We start from the raw sequence: 22,622 nt of genomic DNA on the forward strand, positions 1-22,622 counted from the left end.
AGAGAAAAAGATTGTTGTTTCATATATCACGTTTATATATCACATGTGATTCAGAGCTTGATCCAGAAGTCTTTGAAAAAAGAGATCTTTCAATTAATTTAAATGGATTTTACACCTGACTCGGCTTTTTATTTTCTGTAATGTTTTATACTAGTAACTGTTGTAATAGAAAACTTTGTACTTTAAGTAGCTTACAACTATATTTCCTTTTCTCTGAACACTGCTTTGCCTAGAAATATATAGCCTTTTGTGATAAAAATACATTAGGACAGTTTGTGTACAGTGCAGCAGTTTCTCCATTTTTGCTAATCCTCATTTTCATAGCTGAAAGAACAGAGAAAGTACTCTCTGAGCAAGTGTAATAATTTCTAACAGGCTGTAATCCAGACCTTTACACAGAGCCTCACTGAAAGAAATAACCATGCAGAGCCCTATTATGTTCAGTTCTGCTCATGCTGGAGTAGCTCCTCAGGTTGGAATAATACTGTTCAGTGCTAAGGCTTTTCGCAATGCTTACCTTACGATGCTTACCGAATGGAGGCAGTGGACCCCAGTTTGAGCTACGTGGCCAAACTCAGTCGGTACTGGATTGGGTTTTTAAACTCAGTAAGAAACCATTTTTATATATGTAAAGATATATATACACACATTTTTAATATATATATATATATAAAGATATTTTATATAAGGAAAACATTGTAAATTATATTAGTCATATTCTATACTCTGGTCCTCAGCTGTATCTTCTTGTTCACATACCAGGTTATGCAACAGCCTGCAAAGAAATGTTACACATTTTGTCTTAATTCCTCCATTCAGAGAGCATTTTAAATTTTTTTTTTTTTTTTTTTAGGAAATATCCCTGGCACCTCTGAAACCAATTAGAAGGAAGGGGAATGATCAGGGTGTAACTCCTCAAACACAGCTCCAAGAAAAGGTAATACAAGCAAAGCTGCAGAAGATGGCCACATTCTTAGTGTGTGGTGGGCAATGTTGAGTTACCAGGGTTTAGGGAAAGACTGCTTTTATGGCTCCAGTAAATGCAGTCTGCGACTCCAAAGATCAGCTTTCCCTTTTCAGTTGCAAACAATGACTGGCAATGATTTGAAATACACGTTCTCCCTAAAAGCATTTGCAGTAATTTGCCAAAAAGTCTCCATCAAGATTAAATAATTTCAGTTGGAGCTGACATCTGGTTTATTACAGTAATACTTGGTAATAAAACCCTCACTGTATGAGCCGATAGTTGTCTGTGTCTGATTCTGCAAGATTACGGGAGGCCTGTGCTCCTGGTCTCCTCAGACGTGGTTTCTCTCTGTGGTTAATTAGCCGTGGGGGAGATTCTCAAAGATGAAGAGTTTTGAAAATCCTTCCAGAGAGAGATGATAAACAAGCCTTCTCCTGCCCCAGGTCATCTGCCCTATGAAATTCAGCTTTTGTCTCCTGCCTCCTTCAGGAGAGGCCTTTACCGCAGGGGCAGGCAAGCTCGTAATCGGATGGTGTCCTCAATGGCCTTCGTATCCACATGCAAAGATCACACCCCATGGGTACGTTAGCGTGGCAGGGGAACGACCTTGAGAGAGCATGGCTTTCCATGGGGACTGGTGTCCCTTTCACTTCGGTGAGGACTCGAATTAAATGGGTCGAACACCCATAGTGCCCCCGTTCCTCTCCATCTGCCTAAATTAGGCAAACTTGTAGTTTTCTCTCAATTTCTTCCCTTGGGCAAAATAATGCAAATTTTTTTTTCCCTGAGGAAAGGGAGATCCTCCCTCAGAAAAGGAAGGTACAAATTAGAAGATGCAAGTAGTAATGCATTTGTCCTGTGGTATCCCAGTTAACGCTGTCTGCTGTCTGGCCGCTGTCCTGGGCAGAAACCGCCTGTGCTGTGCCCCTGAGAGGGGTGGCCCGTGGAGTCTACTCGCTTTATTGACTCTGCTTGGACCGTGGCCCAGTCTGAGAGCCTGTGTACCGAACACCATCACTTCAGCTTAATCCTCAAACAACTTTGCTACCTCCTGTTCAGTTCAGGGCTGATAAACACCCCAAATCTCAGGCTGGCCTTTCACTTTCTGTCCTCATTATTCCCCTTCTTTAGCTTAACATTGCTGACCTTTTGATAGTGCAACACAGCTCAGCTGTTGCTCGGGAAATTATCCTCCCTGCCTGTGTTTTTCTGCCTCAATAATTACTGTTGGGGGGGGAAGTTCATGTTGTTGTTGTTTTAAGCATTTATGTAATTTTATTTGTATATAATTCTAGAAACAATGTTACTGAAGGGATGATGCCAGCGGCTGCGGAGGGCACTACAGGTAATAATTTGATTCTTTATGCTGTAATACGTGTTTGGAACTTCTGAGCAGCAGGAAGCACTATGCTTGTGGAGTTATTTGGTTGTTTAGGGTCCACGAGCGCTCCCCAAACACTATTTTTAAACCCAACGTCCGGCCCCTGGCCCAGCGCAGGTACGGCTCCGCCACCCGCAGCCTCAACACAGCACGTAAGTCAAACGACTCCTTCCCCGTCCTGCCCGGAGCCCCCGGCCGCCCTCCGCTCCCCGGCCGGGCCGGCGACCCGGGAGGGGCGCGGAGGCGGCGCCGGGCGGGCGGGTGCGCGGCCCCCCCGCGGCGGGGGGCGGCTCCGTCCCTCCCCGCAGCGCCCCTGCGCGGCGGCGGCGCAGCACGGCCCGGCACGGCGCGGCCCGGCCCGGGGGGCGGGCGAGGGTGCGCGGAGCCGCCGCCCGCAGCAGCCGCGGCGGCAGGAGGCGGCGGGAGGGGGCTGCGATGCTCCCGGCTGAGCGCCCCCCCGGAGCCGCCCCCGGGCGAGGTGAGTCAGCGCGGCCCCGCGGTGCGCGGGGGGCCGGGCCGGCAGCCAGGCCCGCGGCCGGGGCCGCCCGGCTGAGTGCCGGGGCCGCCGCCTCCCCTGCCCGCGCTCCGCCGGCAGCGGGCGGGCCGGGCCGCGGCCCGGCGGGTACTGACCCGGGGGTCGCTGCGGCCCCGCGGGCCGCGCCGCGGGGCTGCCGGCGGTGCGAGGCGGCCGGCGGGCCGGCCGTGGCGCACCTCGCTGCTGCGGGGGCGGGAGTCGTTCCCCCCCCCCGATCTCTGACCCGGCACCGGCTTCAGCTCCCTCCCCGCTGGGGGCGACGGGCCTCGTCCCCGCAGCCGCCCAGGATGCTGCCGTTGGGCCCTTGCCTCAGCCTTTTCCTTCCCTCCTTAACGGCCGCTCCGCTCGGCTTTTCCTCCTGCCTGCGCCGCGCCGGAGCCGATCAGCTGCTCCTCAGCTGAGCCGGGTGGTCGCGTGTGCGCTGGCTTCGCTCTTGTCGAGGTCCCCTGACGTTAACTGTGGCTAAGCGGTGACCTCATTAGGATGCCGGCCCTCGTCTCCCGAAGCTCAGCCTTGTGGTTGAAGCGTAACCGCCGTACGTGCGACCGAGCCATGCCCCGCGGCCACCGGCGACAGTGTCGGGGTCCCCGGAGGCGGCTGCTGGCTGGGCCCTGTCCCGCCGGAACTCCTGCGCAGGCATCCCCGTGCTTGTCCCTGCTGCCAGCACCCAGGTGTGGTGGTCTGTGTGGCCGTCGTTTGGTTTCTGAACCCTTAAATCCTTAAAATACGATGATTTTTAGTAAGCAGGTTGTCAGTTGCTCCTCTGTTCATTAAAATAAGCATAGGAATAGATGCTTGTTTAAGAAACCAGGGCTGGAGGTACCATGGGTGTTACGGATGCCTGTTATATCCTAAGTTAGATGGGGTTTAAAACCCATGTTTGGTCAACAGCTCTGAAGTTTTAACAGCAGGCTCTTTTTAAATGTTCTGTTAATGAAAAAGGCAGTGTGGAAGAGTGATAAACTTGGAGCTCAGGGGAGAGGAGAGTGGCTGTATGAACATAACACTGAAGTATTTCAGTAAAAGCTCACCCCAAACATTACTACGTTACTAAGATATATAGGGTCTAATTGTCTACTGTATTTAGTAATGTCCAAGGAAAAAGATTGTAAAATGCTTGTTTTCTAGCTTGGTTTTTTTTTTTTTATTTATTTCCCTGGATACAAATAGTGTACAAAGATGACATCTATTTTATTGTTTGTATTCTCCGAAGACCCACTGGGGAATAGGGGAAAGGAAAACAATCCTCTTTTTAAGGATGGTGTTTGTGATAGCAGTCATAAACCCAGTAAAAATCCTAAGCAGATTTAAAAAAAAAAAAAATTTAAAGAGGTGGAGCGAGAATATGAGAGCAAAAGCCAATGATGTGAGAAGCTAATGTGAGGAAGCTGTGCTTGGTTGATCGCTAATGTAGCTGGTGCTAGGGCACAACTTAAATGCAACCTAAAATTCATCTTCAGCTACAGCACAGGGGGCCTGAGTTTATACAGCAGCGCAGGAGAGTGTGAACTGGTGACATGATCTGGCCGCAGTAGCGGTGGCTGGTCCCCAAGGCTTGGTATTGCTTGGCAGGCCTCTCTGTTTTGAAACAGACCGCTGCTCCTGCCGCTGCCAGACTTGGTGGTGCAGCTGGGTGCCTGCGTCCCTCCCCAGCACTGGAAGCAGCTGTGCTCGTGGAGTACTGCGGCTCTGACCCTGGGTGCTTGCCTGGCCCGTAGTTGAAGGAACGCTTGTTATTTACCATCATTAATGAAGCGTAAACCTTGGCAGTGTGGATATGTAGTTGGTAAATTAAAAACTGGTTAAAAAATTGGAGTCTAATACTGACTAAAAATAAACTGATTAAAAAATAGAATCTGCTAGGACATACTAATTTGCACATATTAAACAGAAAATATGATTGGAAAGCAGGAGTCCTAAGATGTGAGTTTAATGATTTTTCTTTAACAGATGAGGATCTGATAGTGTTCTTGTCTTCTTTAATGTTAATACTAGCACTATTGCATCAACTTGGCAACTTCAGACCTATTATAAAGTGCATTAAACCTATTTATAAACCCGATCTTGACACACTTCAGACATGCTGTCGTCTCTCAATCTAATTGACTAAATGTGTCAAAGTATGTGGGGTTTTATATGCATATTGAATAAAGTAAAAAAACCTATAGACCAACACATTAAGTAAGCGCATGCCAAGCAACACAAAATAAAGCAGTTTTAAGAGTTAAGTGGTTTAGAACGAGGTGGTTTCACTTCATGGAAACCCTAATTATGGTGGTTAATGTTACAACACTAATGTCTTGATTCAGACTTGAAACAAATATATTTCCCAGCACTGAGTTAATGCACTAAATGTGATTTATTCCTGATTTTATAAATTCTTGGTCAGGTGTCCATACTGGGGCCTCACAGGAGTCTGCTTACCTTTAGAGAGCAGGGGATGGTGATGTGGGGCAGGTGGGTCAGCCTGTGTGAGTTGGTCTGTATGGCTTGGCAAGGGGACAGCCCCTTCAAGGGCTCCGCCTGGAGGCTGGCCTACCTGGGAGAGGTTTGTGAATGTGATGCAAGAGTAGATGAAGTCTGTGCACTCTTCTGTCATGATGTAAGTTGTTTGCATAACATTCTCCTTTTTGGCATTGATGCAGGCGAGAGCACCAGACTGTTCCTTAGGGGTGAAACTTGCTTGGAAATGGAAAACATGGTCTATTATTCATATTTATTACAGCGATGCCTTGTAGGCCTGCTGGATGCGGGGCTTAATTCTGAGAGACGCTGCACAGATACTGTAGCAGAAAGTCTTTGATCAAAAGGTTTTGTAGGTGAGATCAATGAGACAAGGGGGCCTGAGGAGGAGGTAGAGTGCATGAGCAATATGATGGATGCGTTCATTGTGGCGGTTTCACCAGCTGGGGGATGAGCGAGGTGAGCTTTCTTTGGAAGATGGATAGTTTTTAAGTCTACTTCTCTAGCACAGACCTGTTCTGAATCAAACAATAATTAGTGACTTTAAAATAAAGGGGTTATTTAAGAAACATGCTTTCTATTAGCAGATTTTAAAATGTTCGTATGAAAACTTCATGTGGCATTTCATGTGTTTGCTACAAAGTCAGTTTGCTAGTCAGTGAAGTCTGAAAGGGGTAAAACAAGATGTGATGCCATGTTGGCTGGCTTTGATTTATCCACACAAGGTAAACAGCAAGCTAGTCTGCTCTGTTCTTACAGCTGTGTGTAGCCTGAGAGATTACTTAATGATTCTTGTTTTGAAATTCTACTCTTAGAGTATGTTTTCTGAGACTGATTTTGCTAGGTATTTAACGGGTTAAGCTACTCTTGATCATTTGCACTGTCTTCTGATGAGCTGTCCTGGGGTTTGTTTTTCTACATTCAGTATACATCCAAACCCTGATTTTGAGGCTCTGCTTTGTGAGTCTTAATTATACTTTAATTCTCAAAGCCTAGCAAATGGAATATTTATGCTGAATTAAATTTTATTTAAAACCAGCAGTACTCCTTTACCCCAAATCTAACTTTCTGTTGGTCTGCAAGTGAAGTTTTAATGCCTTGTGCTTGAAGTGCCATGATACTTTCCCTGAGAGGTTTAGGGATTTGCTACCCCAGTCTGATCTGTTGATTGGCTTTTTTTTTTCCTGAGATATAGTACAAAGCAGGTGTTTTGAGGTGGGGTTCCCCCCCCCCCCCGCCTCCTCCAAGGTTTTGGGAAGAGTGACTCGAAGGGGAGAGCTGAGGTTTTAGTATATTATATTATTATTTTCCTTATTATGATTTTCCTTTGTTTTATAGGGAACTCCTTGTAATGGCAGGTTGTCTTGAATAGATTAGCTTTTTATCCTTTCTGATCTTGAAATCCTCTTAATTATTAGGAGAGCCAGAGTAAATGAGGATCGATTTAAGAGATAAAAAAGGCAAGAATGCCAAGAAGATACTTAACTAAATGTAGAATACCCATATTTGCCTCTTTCCACCTACCTGCCAAAGAGCCTCATTACAGTCATCAAAATGACCTTTGCATTGTCATCACCAAATTCCTTGGGATGAATGTTTTTTCCTGTGTTCCTCAGAGAGCTGCTCAAAGGTACAAGTCTGCAGGAAAGTTGCTGTAGCTGTTTGCGGAAGATGACTGGATGAAAGACGTGTCATAGATGTAAGGGTTTGAAAGTGGATTTTGACTTGCTGAAGGAATAGATATAAACCAGGCGGCAACAATCTGTATTGAAACTTAGAAAAAATAGTAGACTAGAACTTATGTAAAATATCCTATCTGTGCAAAGCTTGAAGGAAGAATAGTCTTGTGGTTAACACATATATTCTTTATGTCTGAAAAGAAGTGCATGCACTTGTGCATAAACAGGCTCAGAGCACGAGTGATCTTGCAGAATAATCCCCAGTCTGAGAAAGCTGGGTTGGCCACAAGCTTCCTGTGCAGCTGCGAGCAAGGGACTTACGCTCCTGGGCCGGTACGATAGGATCATGGGTTGGGGGGGAAGTGGGAAGTTCAGATTTTAATGAAGTCGTCTTCTGTTGTAGCCATGTCAGGGGTGATGGGATGATGAGGGAACAAAGACTTGGTTCCCTGTTCTGAGTTCTGTAGTGGTTTGGAAACATAAACCTGTGGGAAGACAAAAGCTTTTTTGTCTGCTAGAGGACCAAGGTACTTCATTGTGACGTACATCTGCTGTGCAGTCTGCTTGCTACGCCTCTTCCCTTTCCCTTTGCAGGGCTTTCTCCGGATCTCTGCAGAAGTTTCTTCCAATTTGCGTGTTAGGGCTTTGTTGTATGTTTGTGCACTTACCTAAGGTTAGGGAACATGGCTTCAAAACTGTTACTCCTGGTTTTCAGACAGGGATGTTGCCACTCTGCAACCCCTCTGGTCTCATTTGTCCTGGCTGAACTGATGTTATTCAACAGGCCTCTGCCAAAACTTCGTGCTCTGTTCAGCCTCAAATGAGTTAAGATTTGTATTCACACTGAAATCCATTCTGTTTACTCTCTGAACCTTTCCTCCTCACTCCTGTTCTCTGTTGTTCATTTTAAATTTGCTGGTAGTGCTGTCTTCTATCCTCCTACTGTCTTGTGGATCAGAAAAAAATTTTGCAAAGTGAAGATACAGTATTTGAAGGCTATGGCTAAAATAACCAGTAGATAACTAGTCTCTTCTCACTTAAGTACATTGTTTTTCCATCTGTTTGATTTGTGGCATTCAATGCCTGACTGGCACAGGGTTTTTGTCACTAGAAGGAAAGCTCCATAGACTATTAAGTTTTTTGTAGATTTTTCAGTAACAATACCACTTTGATGGTTTTCTCATTTTCAGTCATTTATTTTTAGAATTTAAAAAATTGCTAAATAAAATCACTTGAAAAACCTGACTCCTAAACTAACTAGTGATCAAAACATTGAAGAATGCCATATGGCTCCTACCAGTCTTGATGCAGTTATATTTCTGACGAGTATATTCTGTGTTATTAATAATATTCAATGAAACACTCTCAGGGTGGGAAAATATTTACTGAAATGATTATGAAATATACTTTTCATAGCATTCTAACCCACAATGTTCTAGTCAAAATACTAGGAGTGGAACTTTTGGATTAATTCTTCCACACAACGGGTTAGAAGAAGATGGATGCTGGGGCAGATAGAAGTTATGGAGGGAGAAAGAAGATGCAACAACTGAAGTGTTTGAAGACTAGCAGTGTAACAATTTTTAATATATCCACTATTCATACAATGTACAAAATTGGAAGTCCCATTCCAACAGAAAAGGGAAACTGAATTAAAACAGATTGAATACTGATTGCTCTGAAAGCCTTCAGTATAATTTACATGAGATCAGATGGTTCAAAGCTCATATGTAGGGATAAGGAGTATGGCTGTGTTGTTTAAGTCGGGGTAATTTCAATTCGTACTTGCAATGAAGTTGTCCTAATATCCAAGTGGTTAAAATGTGCTGTCTTGTCATGTCATGGGGACCGGGGAGGATATTGATTCTTCAGAATTAAATGCTGTAAAGCTCTGATATAGCTAGTAAGCAAGTTGCTGTAAATAGATGAGCATAAACTGGTTTTGGTAGGACACAGGAACAACGCTGAAACCTCAGTTAAGTCCCCTTGACATAAGTGGGGCCCTGTGCAAGTTCTGGAGTCTTTGTTGTCAAAGCAAGGCGAGGCATAAAGAAAATAAAAACCCAGATGATGACTGATCTAATTTACTCATTAGAAGGACTTGTTTTATGGATATAGAAGCCAATATATGAGCAAATATATGAGCAAAATACCCACAGTCCTTCCAACTGTCAGGTGGAAGTGGCTGACTGAACCAAAAATTGCAGGAGCTAACGAGACAGCTACTGGTTTTTGGTTCATGTGGCTTTTGATGGTAGCAGGTAAGAGCGAGAAAATGTGTTTTCACATTTGACTGTTCTAACAACTTAATTAGGACTTTTTCTAATCTTTTGACACTTGAAATACTTTTTTTTTTTAAATTTATTTATTGGATTGTCTCTGAAGAAAAAAGCAGTCTGTGCGTATATGCTGGTATCGTTTTGATTAACTTTTGTCCTTGAATGCATGAATATTTAAGGTTCCAAGATTTTTATGCAACCTTTTCTCCATAAGGAAAAGCAGAGATCTTCGTAAATAGTATCCCGTAGAAATGACATTTAAAAGTGAAAAACACACACAAACTCATATGAATGTTTGGGATTTTAATGACAGTATTTTTAGACTTGTCTATCACTGAACTGTGTAAGGTTTGGATTATTTTAATGGACTGTTGTTTTTAGAAGTGTCCATGGCTTGTTCTGTCAGCTGTTATGTGTATGTTGGATCAGTAAGAAACAATTAATTTAACGTACTTGTGAATGTTAGAGTCTCTTTTCTGTTATTAGCCTTGCATTGGTTTGCAAATCCGTTGTCAGTATTTAAATAAATTCTGAATTATAATTAAATAATTTAAAGTCACTGGATATATCAATGCATGACTAATTTTAAGGGGACAATACTGTGCTTTCAGTTGAGTTTTGAAAGACTGAAATTTCATTGGAACTCTTCTAGTGGGAATAAAGTGCAGAACTGCAAAAAAATACTTCAAATTCCTAGAGAAGATATTCCCAATGATAAATTGAGTGCTCTTAGAGAAATTTCAGGTTCTTTTGGAATAAAATGCTCTTTTCAAATATTGGTCCTTTAAAAGGTTCCTTTGTGATAGTAACACTAATCAAAACAGCAAAGGCATGACAAAACCAAAATACCTTAAATGTTCAACTTTCTTATAATGAACATGAGCTAATCTTCCTACATTAATTTTACAACTATTAATATAGCAAAAATAGTTGCCTAATATAGTGATTTTGAGCTGGTAGCCTGCTGGCAGAGCTTTTTTTTATTCCTTGAAAGGAAAGCTTCTGTTAGCTAGCCTAGGTTATTAGAATGGTTTGTTGTTTTTAAATGTGAAAGCTGTTGGTCAAATCAAACTCTAAGTAGTGGTGAATTTATTTTTAAGTGTTGCCTGTCAGTTTTGCAGTCTTTTACTTCTGCAAAGGATAAGTGTGGGCAGCTGCAGTACACTTATCTCCCAATCCACCTTTCTTCAATTTCAGAATTTGACTTGAAGAGATCGTTGTAGGGCCTGTACTTAATTTCTGTCCCTGTGTTTCTTTGCTCCCAGGTCTTTGCCTTCAAGGTTGTTATCCTAATTTTGAGGGTCCCTTGTTTTAATCTTAGAGCCCTATCCTAATTCCTACCTCTCTTCCCATTCAGCCTAGAAGCTCAAGCCTCCCACCAATTTCTGCTGTGGTTGTAGAGTGCTTGGAAAATCACTTTTCAAGAGGAGATTGATGAACCTTTTGAAGGCCATCATGAGGCTTTGGATAATAATTTGGTTTGATAATTAAAAAACCCTGGATATATATATATATGTGGCTGCATTATTTAATTACAAAATCATGGCTATCCTTTAGTATAGTAGGGTCTACTGGAAATAAAGCAGTTAGCCTTAGGGGAGAAAAGACAACTTGAAAGAAAAGACTTGCAAATGCTAGCACTTAATTGCCACAGTAACTTTGAATATATAAATTATTCTCTGTCCTAAACATGAAAGATGTTTTATTGAACAATATTAAAGCTGCTGTTGCGAGAACTTCACAAAAGTGGTCATAAAACACGTTTTTATTGATGCTACCATGTACCACTAGTCTAGACAAATGGCCTTCCCCACCCTGATACTGCATTTATTGCTTAGGAATGTCACTTACAAAAAGAAGCTTTGTCCTTGATGACTGGCGTTGCAGGTCTGTTCTCATGTGGTGCCTTAATCATGTTATGTTTTATTTGTTTGCAGGGTAGCCCTAGTTCCTTGAGAGTGCAGCAAATACTGGATGCTTGTGGTAAACCATGGCAGCTGATGATAAAGTTGCCATTTTAACCGATGATGAAGAAGAACAGAAGCGAAAGTATGTGCTTGCTGATCCTTTCAATGGCATTTCCAAGGATCAAGACTTGCCACCCCATAATGAATCCCCTTCAACGGAGACAACCACTGTCGCAGACGAAGAGCTAGATTGGTTGGAAAAGCACTGCGTCAAAATAAACAATGATCTTCTGATCTCAAAGGTCTTTTATTTTTTCTTCTATTCTGCATATGGCTCTCTCTACCCCTTGCTACCTGTGTATTACAAGCAGCTGGGTATGTCACCCAGTCAGAGTGGACTTCTGGTGGGCATCAGGTACTTTATTGAGTTTTGCAGTGCTCCCTTCTGGGGAGTGGTGGCAGATCGCTTCAAGAAAGGGAAGATTGTCCTCCTCTTTTCACTTTTATGCTGGGTTTTATTTAACCTGGGGATTGGATTTGTTAGACCAGCCACCTTAAGATGCGTACCAAAGGGCCTTCCGCCAGCCCATCCCACCAATGCAAGCAGCCTTTTAACAACAGTTTTGCAAAATGCCTCGATGTCTCCTCTGCTAACCACAGTGAGTACTGCATCCCCAAAAGTTCGTGGGAAGAGCGACCTGCTCACTTCCAGCCCGGTCACTTTGGAAACACCAGGGACAGCTAATCCTGAAATGACATTCCTGTTACCTACACAGAGCAATGATGTGGAGTTTGTCTTGGAAAACAGTACCTATTTTATTTTGAAAAACACCACCACTAGCCCAGTCTCACCAGGAAATGCGACTCCAAGTACCACTCCAGCTGCCATCACCACAAAGCCGATGCCTTCTGACCAAGCTGTGCTCGTTTATGATCAACAAGAAGTAGAAGCTATCTTTCTACTCATTCTGCTGGTTGTCATAATAGGAGAATTTTTCAGTGCTTCCTCTGTTACTATTGTGGACACTGTAACTCTGCAGTACCTTGGCAAACACAGGGACAGGTATGGATTGCAGCGTATGTGGGGGTCTCTGGGCTGGGGGCTGGCCATGCTCTCTGTGGGAATTGGCATTGACTATACCCATACAGAAGTTGGCATTGAAGGTCAAGGATGTAAAGCTCCTGAGTACAAGAACTACAGGATAGTATTCATCGTTTTTGGTGTTCTGATGACAATGGCATTAATTGTGGCCACCCAGTTTCGATTTCATTATGCGCACTTCAAGCAAGACGAAAATAAGAGAAAAGAGGTAGAAATCTCACAGGTGGACAGAAGTGCCTCCAACGAATCCTCTGATAACACTCCTACCAGTACGAGCCAGTTGCAGTCTTTCAGTTTTTGGGACCTTATAAAACTGCTGTGTAGTATCCAGTATGGCTCAGTCCTCTTTGTGGCGTGGTTCATGGGGTTTGGATATGGCTTTGTGTTCACCTTTCTTTACTGGCACTTGGAAGACCTGAATGGCACCACCACTCTCTTTGGCGTTTGTTCTGTGCTCAGTCACGTGTCTGAGCTGACTGCCTACTTCTTCAGCCACAAGTTGATAGAATTGGTTGGTCATATCAGGTAAGATGTTAGCAATCATTAAAGTGCTATACAAACCCCATTGAATTTCAGGCTTAGCCTTGTGTTAAAAAGTGAAAATCAAGCTGAATCCTTTTATTTTAAAATTCCAAGTCCTGCTCAGTTATGTAGCTTGCCTGATGGAGTCGTTTATTACTATTCTAGGAGCTGAAACTGCTCAGAAGTGCTTCCTTTGCATTTGAGTTGCATGTTAGTACATGCATTATGCCTGGCACCATATCCTTTTGCAGATGGTTCCAGAAGACATCCTGGTTCACTGATGCAAAGCTCTCTTAAGAGATCTTTACAAATGGCCACCCATTCAAGGATTGTCTGTTTTGTCATGTAAATATAATTAATTTTACAATTTTTTTTTCCTGTGAGTAGCAGCGTTCTGGAAACCTCTATCCTGCTTCTCCTTGTGGGGCAGTTCTTTGCCCCCACAGTAGCCTAGAAAGATGTCACTTGCACGCTGAGAGGGGAGGAGGATGAGACGAAGAAGTGAGGTGAGCACCTCCTGTGCACATGACCTCGTAATCGGATGCTGGGTGTTGGCAGAATGAGGTTGCAGCCTGGTAGTGTCGCTTACCAGTTCAGTTCCTTGCTCTCTTCCTTTAGTTGCAACTGTGCGTGTTAGCTACTGAAGTGAGATGGCTGTGCAGGGCTTCTCCCCTAGTTTTTGCCCTGTGCAAGTGAAACTGACTACTTCCAGCATGTTAGTGAACACTGTTTTCCACTAAATTCACAATTGACTTAATTTTCAGATATTCTAAATCCCTTCACTACTCTTTAGAAAAAGCTCAAGGGAGGAAAGATAAGGGGGAATCTGAGTTAATGAAGTCGTAAAGGGTTTTTTTTATATTTACTCAGGTACTCTGTGCAACTGAGCACAGAGCTCTGTGTGCTGTTAGCATCATGTCCTTTCCAAATGCCCTGTTTATAATCATACAGTCATTGAGATGTAAGTATTTTTAAGCTGTCTGCACTGTTCTTTTTGTGCATTCTGTTCTGTGGTTTTGCTCTTTGTTTTTTTGTTTTGCTTTTATTGGGATGAATATTTTGATTCATTTGACCTCTACTAAACATGTTTGAGATGCTTAGCACAGTACTTTGAGAGATTACTTAAAAGATGTTTTTTTTCTTCCTTTAAGCTGAGGAGGATCTCTTTACTTTGAGTCAGTCTTTTATTCTCTGAATTTGAGAATAATTACTACAAGAAAATATGACACCTTGCATGCAAAGACTGGAGGAAGCATGTGATGATGGAGGAGTGGTCAGAACAGATCATAATCTTGATAGCTAAAGATAGCTTGGGTATGCTCTTTCAATGTATATTGTTATAGTACAAAATTCAGGCTTAGATTTCAACTAGAGAAAGAAGGAAAACCAAAAGAATGCTAGGCTTGTGAATAAGATGAAATAGAAGGGGACAGAAGTACAGGATAAACTCCTCTTTTTTTTTTTTTTTTCTTTGCACTGTTAAGCCTGTGAAGCCAAGATTGGATCAAGATTAAGTTGTTTAAACCCTAGCTCCTTCCTATTTGCAATAAAACAACATTCTTTATACCTACACCTGGGAAATGCACATTAGTCACATTTTCTTGTTATCTAATGCTTACTTGTATTTAGTCATCACAGTTTGAGGTGTGTCCTTCTGATTGCCTTTCTTCTTGTACTTTTTGAACTTTGTATAATGCATGGTTTGTTCAAGAGGAGGCAAATTTATTATTTTTTTTAAAGAGGAATGTATAGGAGTCCATAGCTCATATTCTTTGATAGTTCTGCGTATGTCTGCTGCCTTATAGTACAGATATTCGTTCTCCCATGAATAAGATCCAAGAGCCTCCAACTATATATCCTTCTTGGAACCATCTTAGCCAGAAGCATTTGGGTTCAGTATTTTATATTTTTTTTTTTAATAGCTCAAAATTCCTTTCTTCTGGATTGTTAGACTCCTAGATGTAGACAGTCTTTCTGCAGTATTTATTTGGACATTATAATTCAGTCTTTCCTTCCTGTCCCAATTCTTTGAAGACAGGCATGAGTACCAGAACTGCATGTGATGTCACAGTAGCAGGAAAAAAAGTTATTGACTGTCCTTTGTAGAACTAAAAGAAAACAGGCTTTACACCCTTGTCAGATAGAAGCTCAGTTTTTCTTTTCTAGCCTTGTAAAGCTTTCTGTTTCTACCATGGTACGTGTTGGCATGTAAGACCCTTACAACATTTGAAACCTATTCTGTTTTCACAGGGTTTTTTTTAACTAATACTCAAATTATTGTCCAAGCATTTTAAGCATGACCATACTAAACATGTGCTGACTAAACCACCTGATTCCTGATTTCATTAGCTTTACTGTTCATACACATGTGCACTGCATGTGTGCATGTTATACATGCTGCCAGTGTTTCTAACATTGTATATTAGCAGGTACTAGATGAATCTGGAGTAATGACAGTCATTGGTTCAGCTAGAAAGCTGTTCTGTGATTGTACAGATTTACGAGGGGAGGGAATGTTGCAGATGTTAGGGTATTTTTTGCCTTGCCTCCTCCAGCTACCTTCTGACAGGTGACAGAGTAGATTTTCATTTAAAAGTAAACTAAAGAGTTAAAACGAAATAAGTCATCAGAAAGTATGGTGAAGACCACAAGTTCTTTAAGAGGATATTGTGATGGAAAAGCATACAAAACTGGCTATCAAATATTTAGACACCATTGTTGAATGGTATCCTGTGTAAAGCACTCATAACTGCCATTGAGTTTAGGAAGATGATGTTAATCTCTGAAAATAACCTCCTACTTGAGGTTAAGCTTGAATGTGTTTGACCACAATTCCAGCATGGGAGGTTTTTATAGGAAGCAGAGACTGGTAGTCATGGCTGTAAACAGCTTAGTCTCCTTAACATAAACAGAGATTCAGTGTTTTAAATGTTTAACCTGTAAGTTGAATATGGTGTCTCTGTGGATACTGCGTATAGGGTTCATAAGGAGCATCCATTTACATTTTCCATTTAGGTGTGATAAAGACCCTAAGTGAGTATTATAAATACATTTTTGAAAAGACTCTGTAAATACACAAAAGTTCTCGTGTGACGTACCCCCCCAAAAGCATAATTATAGAAATCTTCATAAACTGTAATTTACCTAAAACTCTGTACATATTCTAACAAATTAAAAGGTGGAACCTGACTTAAATTGCTGGTCTTCAAACTCTGAATCCAAATCTTTCTGCAAGTGTGTAACATGATGGAAAAGCACAGGTAGCAGAGTGTGTTAGTGATGATGGAAAAACTATGAAGCAGGAGACCTCTTCACATCTCTGGTCTGGCTATGATAGGGAACAGCTGAGATGATAAAGTTATTGGTGCACAGGCAAAGGTTTTGTGAGACAAAAGTGAAATTAAGCTGGCAAGAACTGGTCCTAAACAGAGCTGGGTGCATCTGTACTGCTGATGAGGAAAAACAGGTATATGGTGAGGTGATTCCTTTGTATCCCCAAGAGCGTGCATCACCTTGGGCCTTACTAGTAGGGGAATGAAGAGAGGAGCCTACAGACCTTGTATGTTTGCTTACTTTTCGTGGCAAATGTGTCCTAATACATTTCAGAAATGTGACTGTACATGAGAATTACATTAAGTTGTGGCTATGAAAGGAACTAAGTTATTTGTTTGGAACAGAAGGCATTAATTAAAGGTGGAGATGAAATTTATAATGCATGGCGCAAATAACAAGTTTGTTCTCTTTATTGTATAATAACGAACTTTTTCATGGCTTCCGATGTTTTCTTCAATGAATGCTTGGGCTTGCGTTGCCTAAAGGCAGCTTAAGCCAGCTATTCACGGACCTCACATGTATCTGGAAGCAACACAGTTTGGTCTGATGTGTGATTTGGAGGGGGGGCACTTCCTGCAAGCTTACCCAACTTGTTGAAAGTAAAATATATTGTCTTCTGTAAATCCATGTTGTTGTGAAATGCACAGACCTGTCTTTATAATTTTGAATGTTTTTTGATATCACTGACATGATGAAAACTATGGTACTGATTTTTTTAGCTGTCAACATCTGTATTTGGAGACCTCAAATGTTAACAAGATGCTGCATTTTTATGTTTGCATCTCACTCTAGATTTTTCAGTGGCTATGTACCATTTAATTAAACCTCGGTCCGCTTTTGTAGAATAACTAACTAAAAAAGCAGCACAAAGAATAATGAGCCCTTTCACAGTGTCTATGCTTCCACCTTAATTATCAATTGCATTTATTTCACTTGTGCCCAACCAGGGGTCAACCAAGAAGCCATGTTTGGACAATAAATTATCTTTGTCCCTGAAAAAAAATCTTTAAAGGTTGCAATACAGCATCTTTTCTCAAGCTAAAAACATGTTTTGAATTAAGTCTTTGTTTCCTAAGATCCTTCTAAGAAAAAGAGAAAGATAGCAGGATGAATAAGCACCCCAGAAGTAAGCTAAGCTAAATCTGAAAACTGGAAGGGAAAAGTCATCAGGTTAAACATGCAATGGGAAATGCACTGCACAAATAGTCTTTGTGCTTCATTGTCTGAAAGCTGTTATAAGACCTTTTTTCTCTTCATTCAGAGATGCAGCATCTGCTGCTTTTCAACAGGATGGTTAAGTTTTATCCTGAGGCATGTTGTTATGAACCATATTGCTTCTGTGGGATGTGTTTTTAGAGTAGTTCTGAGCAGTTTGCAGATACTGGGACTATAAACTTATATTAAGTGGGGTAAAATTAATTCATCTAATGCAAACCTGCACCAGGCTTACATTAAAATGGCAGAATGAATCTCTGAATGATTAGAAAAGATTGTTTGGAAGGGATGTTGAATGTGCTTAGAAATGGTCTCTCTGAAATATAATCCTGTGTAGAGTGTGGCATGGAACTACAGAGCTTATTTAAAAGCTCAGTGGATCTGTTGTCCCTTTTAATTTTTTTCCATTAGGATTTTGAAGAGAGTCTTAACTTTAGCGTCGGTTTGAATATGTGTTGGGAGTGGGCAAGAGGAGGGTTTATGTTTGGGTGTAGGACTTGAAGAATGTATTTTCTGTTGAGCAAATGCTTTAGACTGGCAAACTGTTTGTACACCTGCAAATTATTTCTGAAGTAGTAAGCTATATTATAACATATCAAAAAAGGAAAGTGCAAACTATCCTGACTTCTCTTTTCCTTACTTCCTTTAGAGTGCTTTATATTGGTCTTGCCTGTAATACCGCTCGATACATTTACATCTCGTATCTGGAAAACGCCTGGACTGTTCTTCCGATGGAAGTACTTCAAGGTAAGACAGTGCAGTAATGCCTTTCCAGTATAAGATCAAGTGCTTACATTTATCTTCTTTTCAAGTGAACTGTGATTAAGTAAAAATCTGGTATTTCTCTGGTTTTTTGACCACAAATATCCCAGAAGACGCAGGTCCATAAAACATTACTGTTTATCTTGGAAAATATTTGACGTCAAAAGGGTGGGTTTGCATTTGATTGTGCACAGTTCTCTGTTTATTCATACAGAACTGTGCGAGACCAACACACCCTTTAACTAAACAAGAGACAGAAGCACGAGGTTGGTACACACCTACTGCAAATCCTGTTTGGTGATAAATGTGAACTTCATTAAATGGAAAAGGTCGTGGTTCTTGAAAGGATGCTGTAAAAAAAAAAACAAAAAACAACCATAGTCTGGGTCATTCTGTCTCTTAAAATATTTTGTAGTTTTTCAGTGGTATTATTTGATCATACCTTTAGACTACAGGATTAATTTTTTTAATAGCTAGAGAGGAATTTCTTTCAATAGCTTTGTGCTAATAGAGCTTCTTTAAGATACTTGCCCTTTAACTAATTTAATTAGAAGGACAGAGGTGTTGTCTATGAAAAGTAATTTGAGCCCTGTTTTCAAGTTGTGTTGTCAAACAAGTCAGTAAGACCTTCATTGGAATGGTAAAGTATAAATTGTTCTAACTTAGATTTTACGACTTTTTTTGTCTTTGTAGTGGGTACCACTTCTCAAAACCAGGAAAAGTCTAAACTATTTTATTTTCTGTTTTCTTCAGTATTTGAAGAATACTGAAGTATTTGGGTTTGTAAGCTTGCAAGAGGATGGTTAATTTAAATGCAGGAAATGTTTTCCCTGTCTTTAAAAATAATTGTACCATCTTTGTTAAAGCCAGTGTTTTGGATTTATACAATACTACTTAGAAAATTTTCCACAGATTATACTTAGAAGTTTTATTCTTCTATGTGCAGAATAATTTGAATTTGTATTAACTTTTTCTACTATATTTACACAAATCTTTGTAAGGTAGATTTTTAACTTGAGTTATAAAATGCCATTGGAGAGCACTGTGTAGATCTCTGCATATACATAGAAAGAGATTTGTTTGTGTCCTGGCTCCTTACCTCCCTGCTAACAAAACCAGTTTATTGTATTAAAACTGCCCCGACAGCAAGTTTCTGAATTTTGTTATTAAAAAAACCCTAAACCACAACTATTGAATTGATACTTCATTGTGCATACCAAGTGTTAAAATATGAAAATGTTACAAAGAAGCTGAAGAATGCATATGTGTTGCCTGCTTAAACATCTGTGGGGAACAAATGATAAATACAAAGCTTTGAATATTACCTTCTAGGTAATCCTGTTTTAAGAGACACCTCAACTCAAAATACAGGAAAAAAAAAACCAAACAACTTGTGTCTCAACAATACAGCCATAAGTCTGTGCCCAGAAGCATCCTATAGTAATGGCTGAGAAAGAAGTTTATTTTACTTTTAATCTCGTTTTTATTCTGCTGAAATTTCAACATGGATTGCTTAATACGTAGGTTTGCTTTTACAGCAAGGCTGTGAGGGAGCTGTTTTCCTGGGTTTTTTTTGTGTGGTGTGATCTTGAGTAATCGATATTTAAAGAAAAACTAAGGACCTTCAAAATAATACTTTCTCATAAATTTATTTGCCAGACTTTCTCTATATCTAGCCACTGCTGAATCATGTACGCTTGGGTTAATCTTTCTGTTTGCAGTTACTTATAGTCAGCAAATGAGAAAGTTAAAAACAAAACAAACACACAGACACACAACCCCTCCCCGCCCTGAAAGCCTCTTCGTTTTCTATGTACACTTTTCAGCCTGCATCTAACATGCTTTATTAGTGTCCATGAAGTCCATAGGTACACTAGATGTGTATCTAATTACTGCCACTACATTTGCTACATTCCAGTAATCTCATTCAGTATTGCTGAATGGGAGATCAAGTTTATCTTTTTAGAAGTACTGTTGACTCCCCCCCTTTATTCTTTTCCCCTCCTCGCTCTTACCGGTTTTAATCCCTTCTTGATTCATTATTTCTTTTGCAGCAGTTACCAGATCCTGTTTCTTTGGGCTCTGCTTTCTTTCCTCCACATTCACTGAATCTGTCAGTAGGGTTAAGGGGTGACACCTTAATGAAATTTGGTGAGGTGGAAGCTCTTATTTTTGTTAAGTAAGTTTGTTGACAGAGGTAAGAGTTGTAGCTGCTTTGCGTGTGTACGGATTAGAAGTATTTAAAAACAAAAAAAAAAGAGTAGATTGTGCAGAAAACAGGTACCATGTGGGCCACATGACTGCATTAAGTTGATAGGTCTTTTAGATCCCTTGGTGAAGTACTACTTATAATTGTACATACCTCTTTTTGCAGGAAGCTGTCAAATTCTGTGTAAATTCCAGTTCTATCAGCTGGAGAGGTTTTAAGGTCAACAACAGTTTCAGCTGCCTTTTGTAAAGAATTTATTTTTCTTTTTAATAAGTTTCTGCAATACAAGAAGGATTATCCCCATGTGTTGTGCTGAGGGCCATGGAGAGATTTCTGGAAGATGACTCTGCAAACTGCATCCATTGATTGTAATTAGAGTCATGCTGTGTTTCAGTTGCTGTCTGTAACTGGGATAGGGAGAACTCTTTAAGTGCATTGCACTCTCAAAGGAGTGAATGAGGAGATTTAAACTCACTTCTTAATTTAGAGTTTTGAATCCGTATGCTGTATTGACTTGCCCATGCAATGTATGAAAATAAAGGCTTGGGCTGAATCTTTAATAACTGAAAATCTTTAATAACTGAAAATTTCAAGACATCCTCATAGGCAAATGTATATAACATGTATATACGTCATCAGTCTGTGAACACGCAAGCAGTCTTGTTCATTTCGCACTTAACAGATTAAGTTTTGATATGCTAGTTAGCTGCAACTTAACTGTTCCAAAGTGATGGTCCAAATTCTCTGGTGACAGCTATGCTAGCTCACCAATTTGCATAACAGGTATTTTCTGAATTACAAAACTATATTGATAACCTGAAAATAATCTATTTTCACTTGGCAGTTATCCAGCAAACTCCAAAACAAGTACTATTCTAAGAAGTGACTCCTACTGATGCTCCAGCAGTACAGTTATCTCTAGAGAGCAAAAAGCTTCGGTCTTTAACTGGCAATAATTAGGAAGTACCTCTCTTGAAATTAATCTGGCTCCCCGAATCTTCATTTCCTGGTTTATATGTAAATTATCCGAAGTTTGCTAAACATTATTATTCTAAGCATAACACTAGGGTTGTTACACTTGTTGAAATTACAGTCCAGATGGTGAAATGGTGGTTACTGGTTTTAGCAAATAATGTCACAACATATATATTGTGAACAACTTCTTTTTAAAAGAATTGTGGTTAGCAGTAATCCAGACTAGACTTCTTACATAAGTTGTTGTAAAAACTGTTCTAAATAGTCACTGTTCTATAAATAATTATAATAAAGATCACATTAGTAATGTACACATACTAAAAAAAAAAAAAAAAAAAAAAAGCCCATACCTTTAAAGGCAGGTGAAATAAGCTGGTTTAAAGGTATGGATTTGTTTTCAGAGGAACTCAGAACGTTGTGTTCTATCTGGATTGCCTAGTAAAGGTGAAAACATCCAAGAACCTGTTGGTTAAGTTACGGCCTTTTGTTTTCAAACAAATACAGTGATATTGTGCTTCATGGTTCAAATAATTTCTGCTGTGTTTTTGATTTGCCTGGCTTTAAAACTTGACTTACTCTTTAACAGCTGATAAAACTGAATGTTTTACATTAATTGATATCCTTTATAAAACAAAAACACATTATCTATATTAGATAAGCATTGCTTTGTTATTGGGACAGTTCTTGGTTGCTACTTTCAATGAATACATGGGTTTGCATTAAAAAGAAGTAGATATTCAGTGAGTTTTAAAACTCAGAGCTTTTTGCATGGAAAATCTGAGGGTTTTAAAGCTTTAAACTGTAGATGGTAAGGTAAAATGTACTCATCCTAATGTAAGCTTTTTATTTTTCAACAAGGTGATATACTATTACCAAAACCAGCTCTGCAATGTATAAAGGTGGCCTTTACAAACCCAAAGCTGGGATTAGATTTGGAATGAAATTGAACTGTACAGCCTTATGGACATCTAACATGGCTATACCAGAACTGCATGAATTCCATACAGTGCTACTTATCATTTTACAACTAAGCGAAATCCAAGTTATTTTGTGAGCATGTTACAAAATCGTGTGTTTTCTTGCTCTTATGAGTCTTCAGCCTAAGTAATTATTGAGTGTCCAACTGTTCATTAATAAGTCAAGTGTAGAGGACAGAAACATGTTGACTGAATCATCAGTTGTGCCAATATTTTTTTTAAAACCGAGGCAGTAGAGCTTACGCATTGATAAGCTGTGATGACTATTTTTAATACCACTCAAATAAGAAAAAAATATTCCCACTCAGTCTGAGGG

The 22,622-nt window shown here is 40.4% G+C and overlaps 1 protein-coding gene across 6 annotated transcripts in view; it reads left to right on the forward strand.

Annotated features, from left to right (window-relative positions):
- The first annotated feature begins 851 nt into the window (after nt 1-851).
- MFSD6 (major facilitator superfamily domain containing 6) overlaps nt 852-22,622 on the forward strand; it is a 30,812-nt gene continuing 9,041 nt past the window's right edge. For 3 of the 6 annotated variants that reach the window (XM_052791724.1, XM_052791726.1, XM_052791720.1), the window contains exons 1-3: nt 2,679-2,826; nt 11,242-12,838; nt 18,033-18,130. In XM_052791724.1, the coding sequence (XP_052647684.1) occupies nt 11,295-12,838; nt 18,033-18,130 (1,642 nt within the window). In that variant the 5' untranslated portion in view covers nt 2,679-2,826; nt 11,242-11,294. Of the gene's footprint in view, nt 938-2,262; nt 2,313-2,348; nt 2,501-2,678; nt 2,827-11,241; nt 12,839-18,032; nt 18,131-22,622 lie in introns of those variants that run through there. The other 3 variants (XM_052791721.1, XM_052791722.1, XM_052791723.1) reach the window with 3 other exon arrangements.

This window comes from Harpia harpyja, chromosome 7, assembly GCF_026419915.1.
Source record: "Harpia harpyja isolate bHarHar1 chromosome 7, bHarHar1 primary haplotype, whole genome shotgun sequence".
NCBI lineage: Eukaryota > Metazoa > Chordata > Aves > Accipitriformes > Accipitridae > Harpia > Harpia harpyja.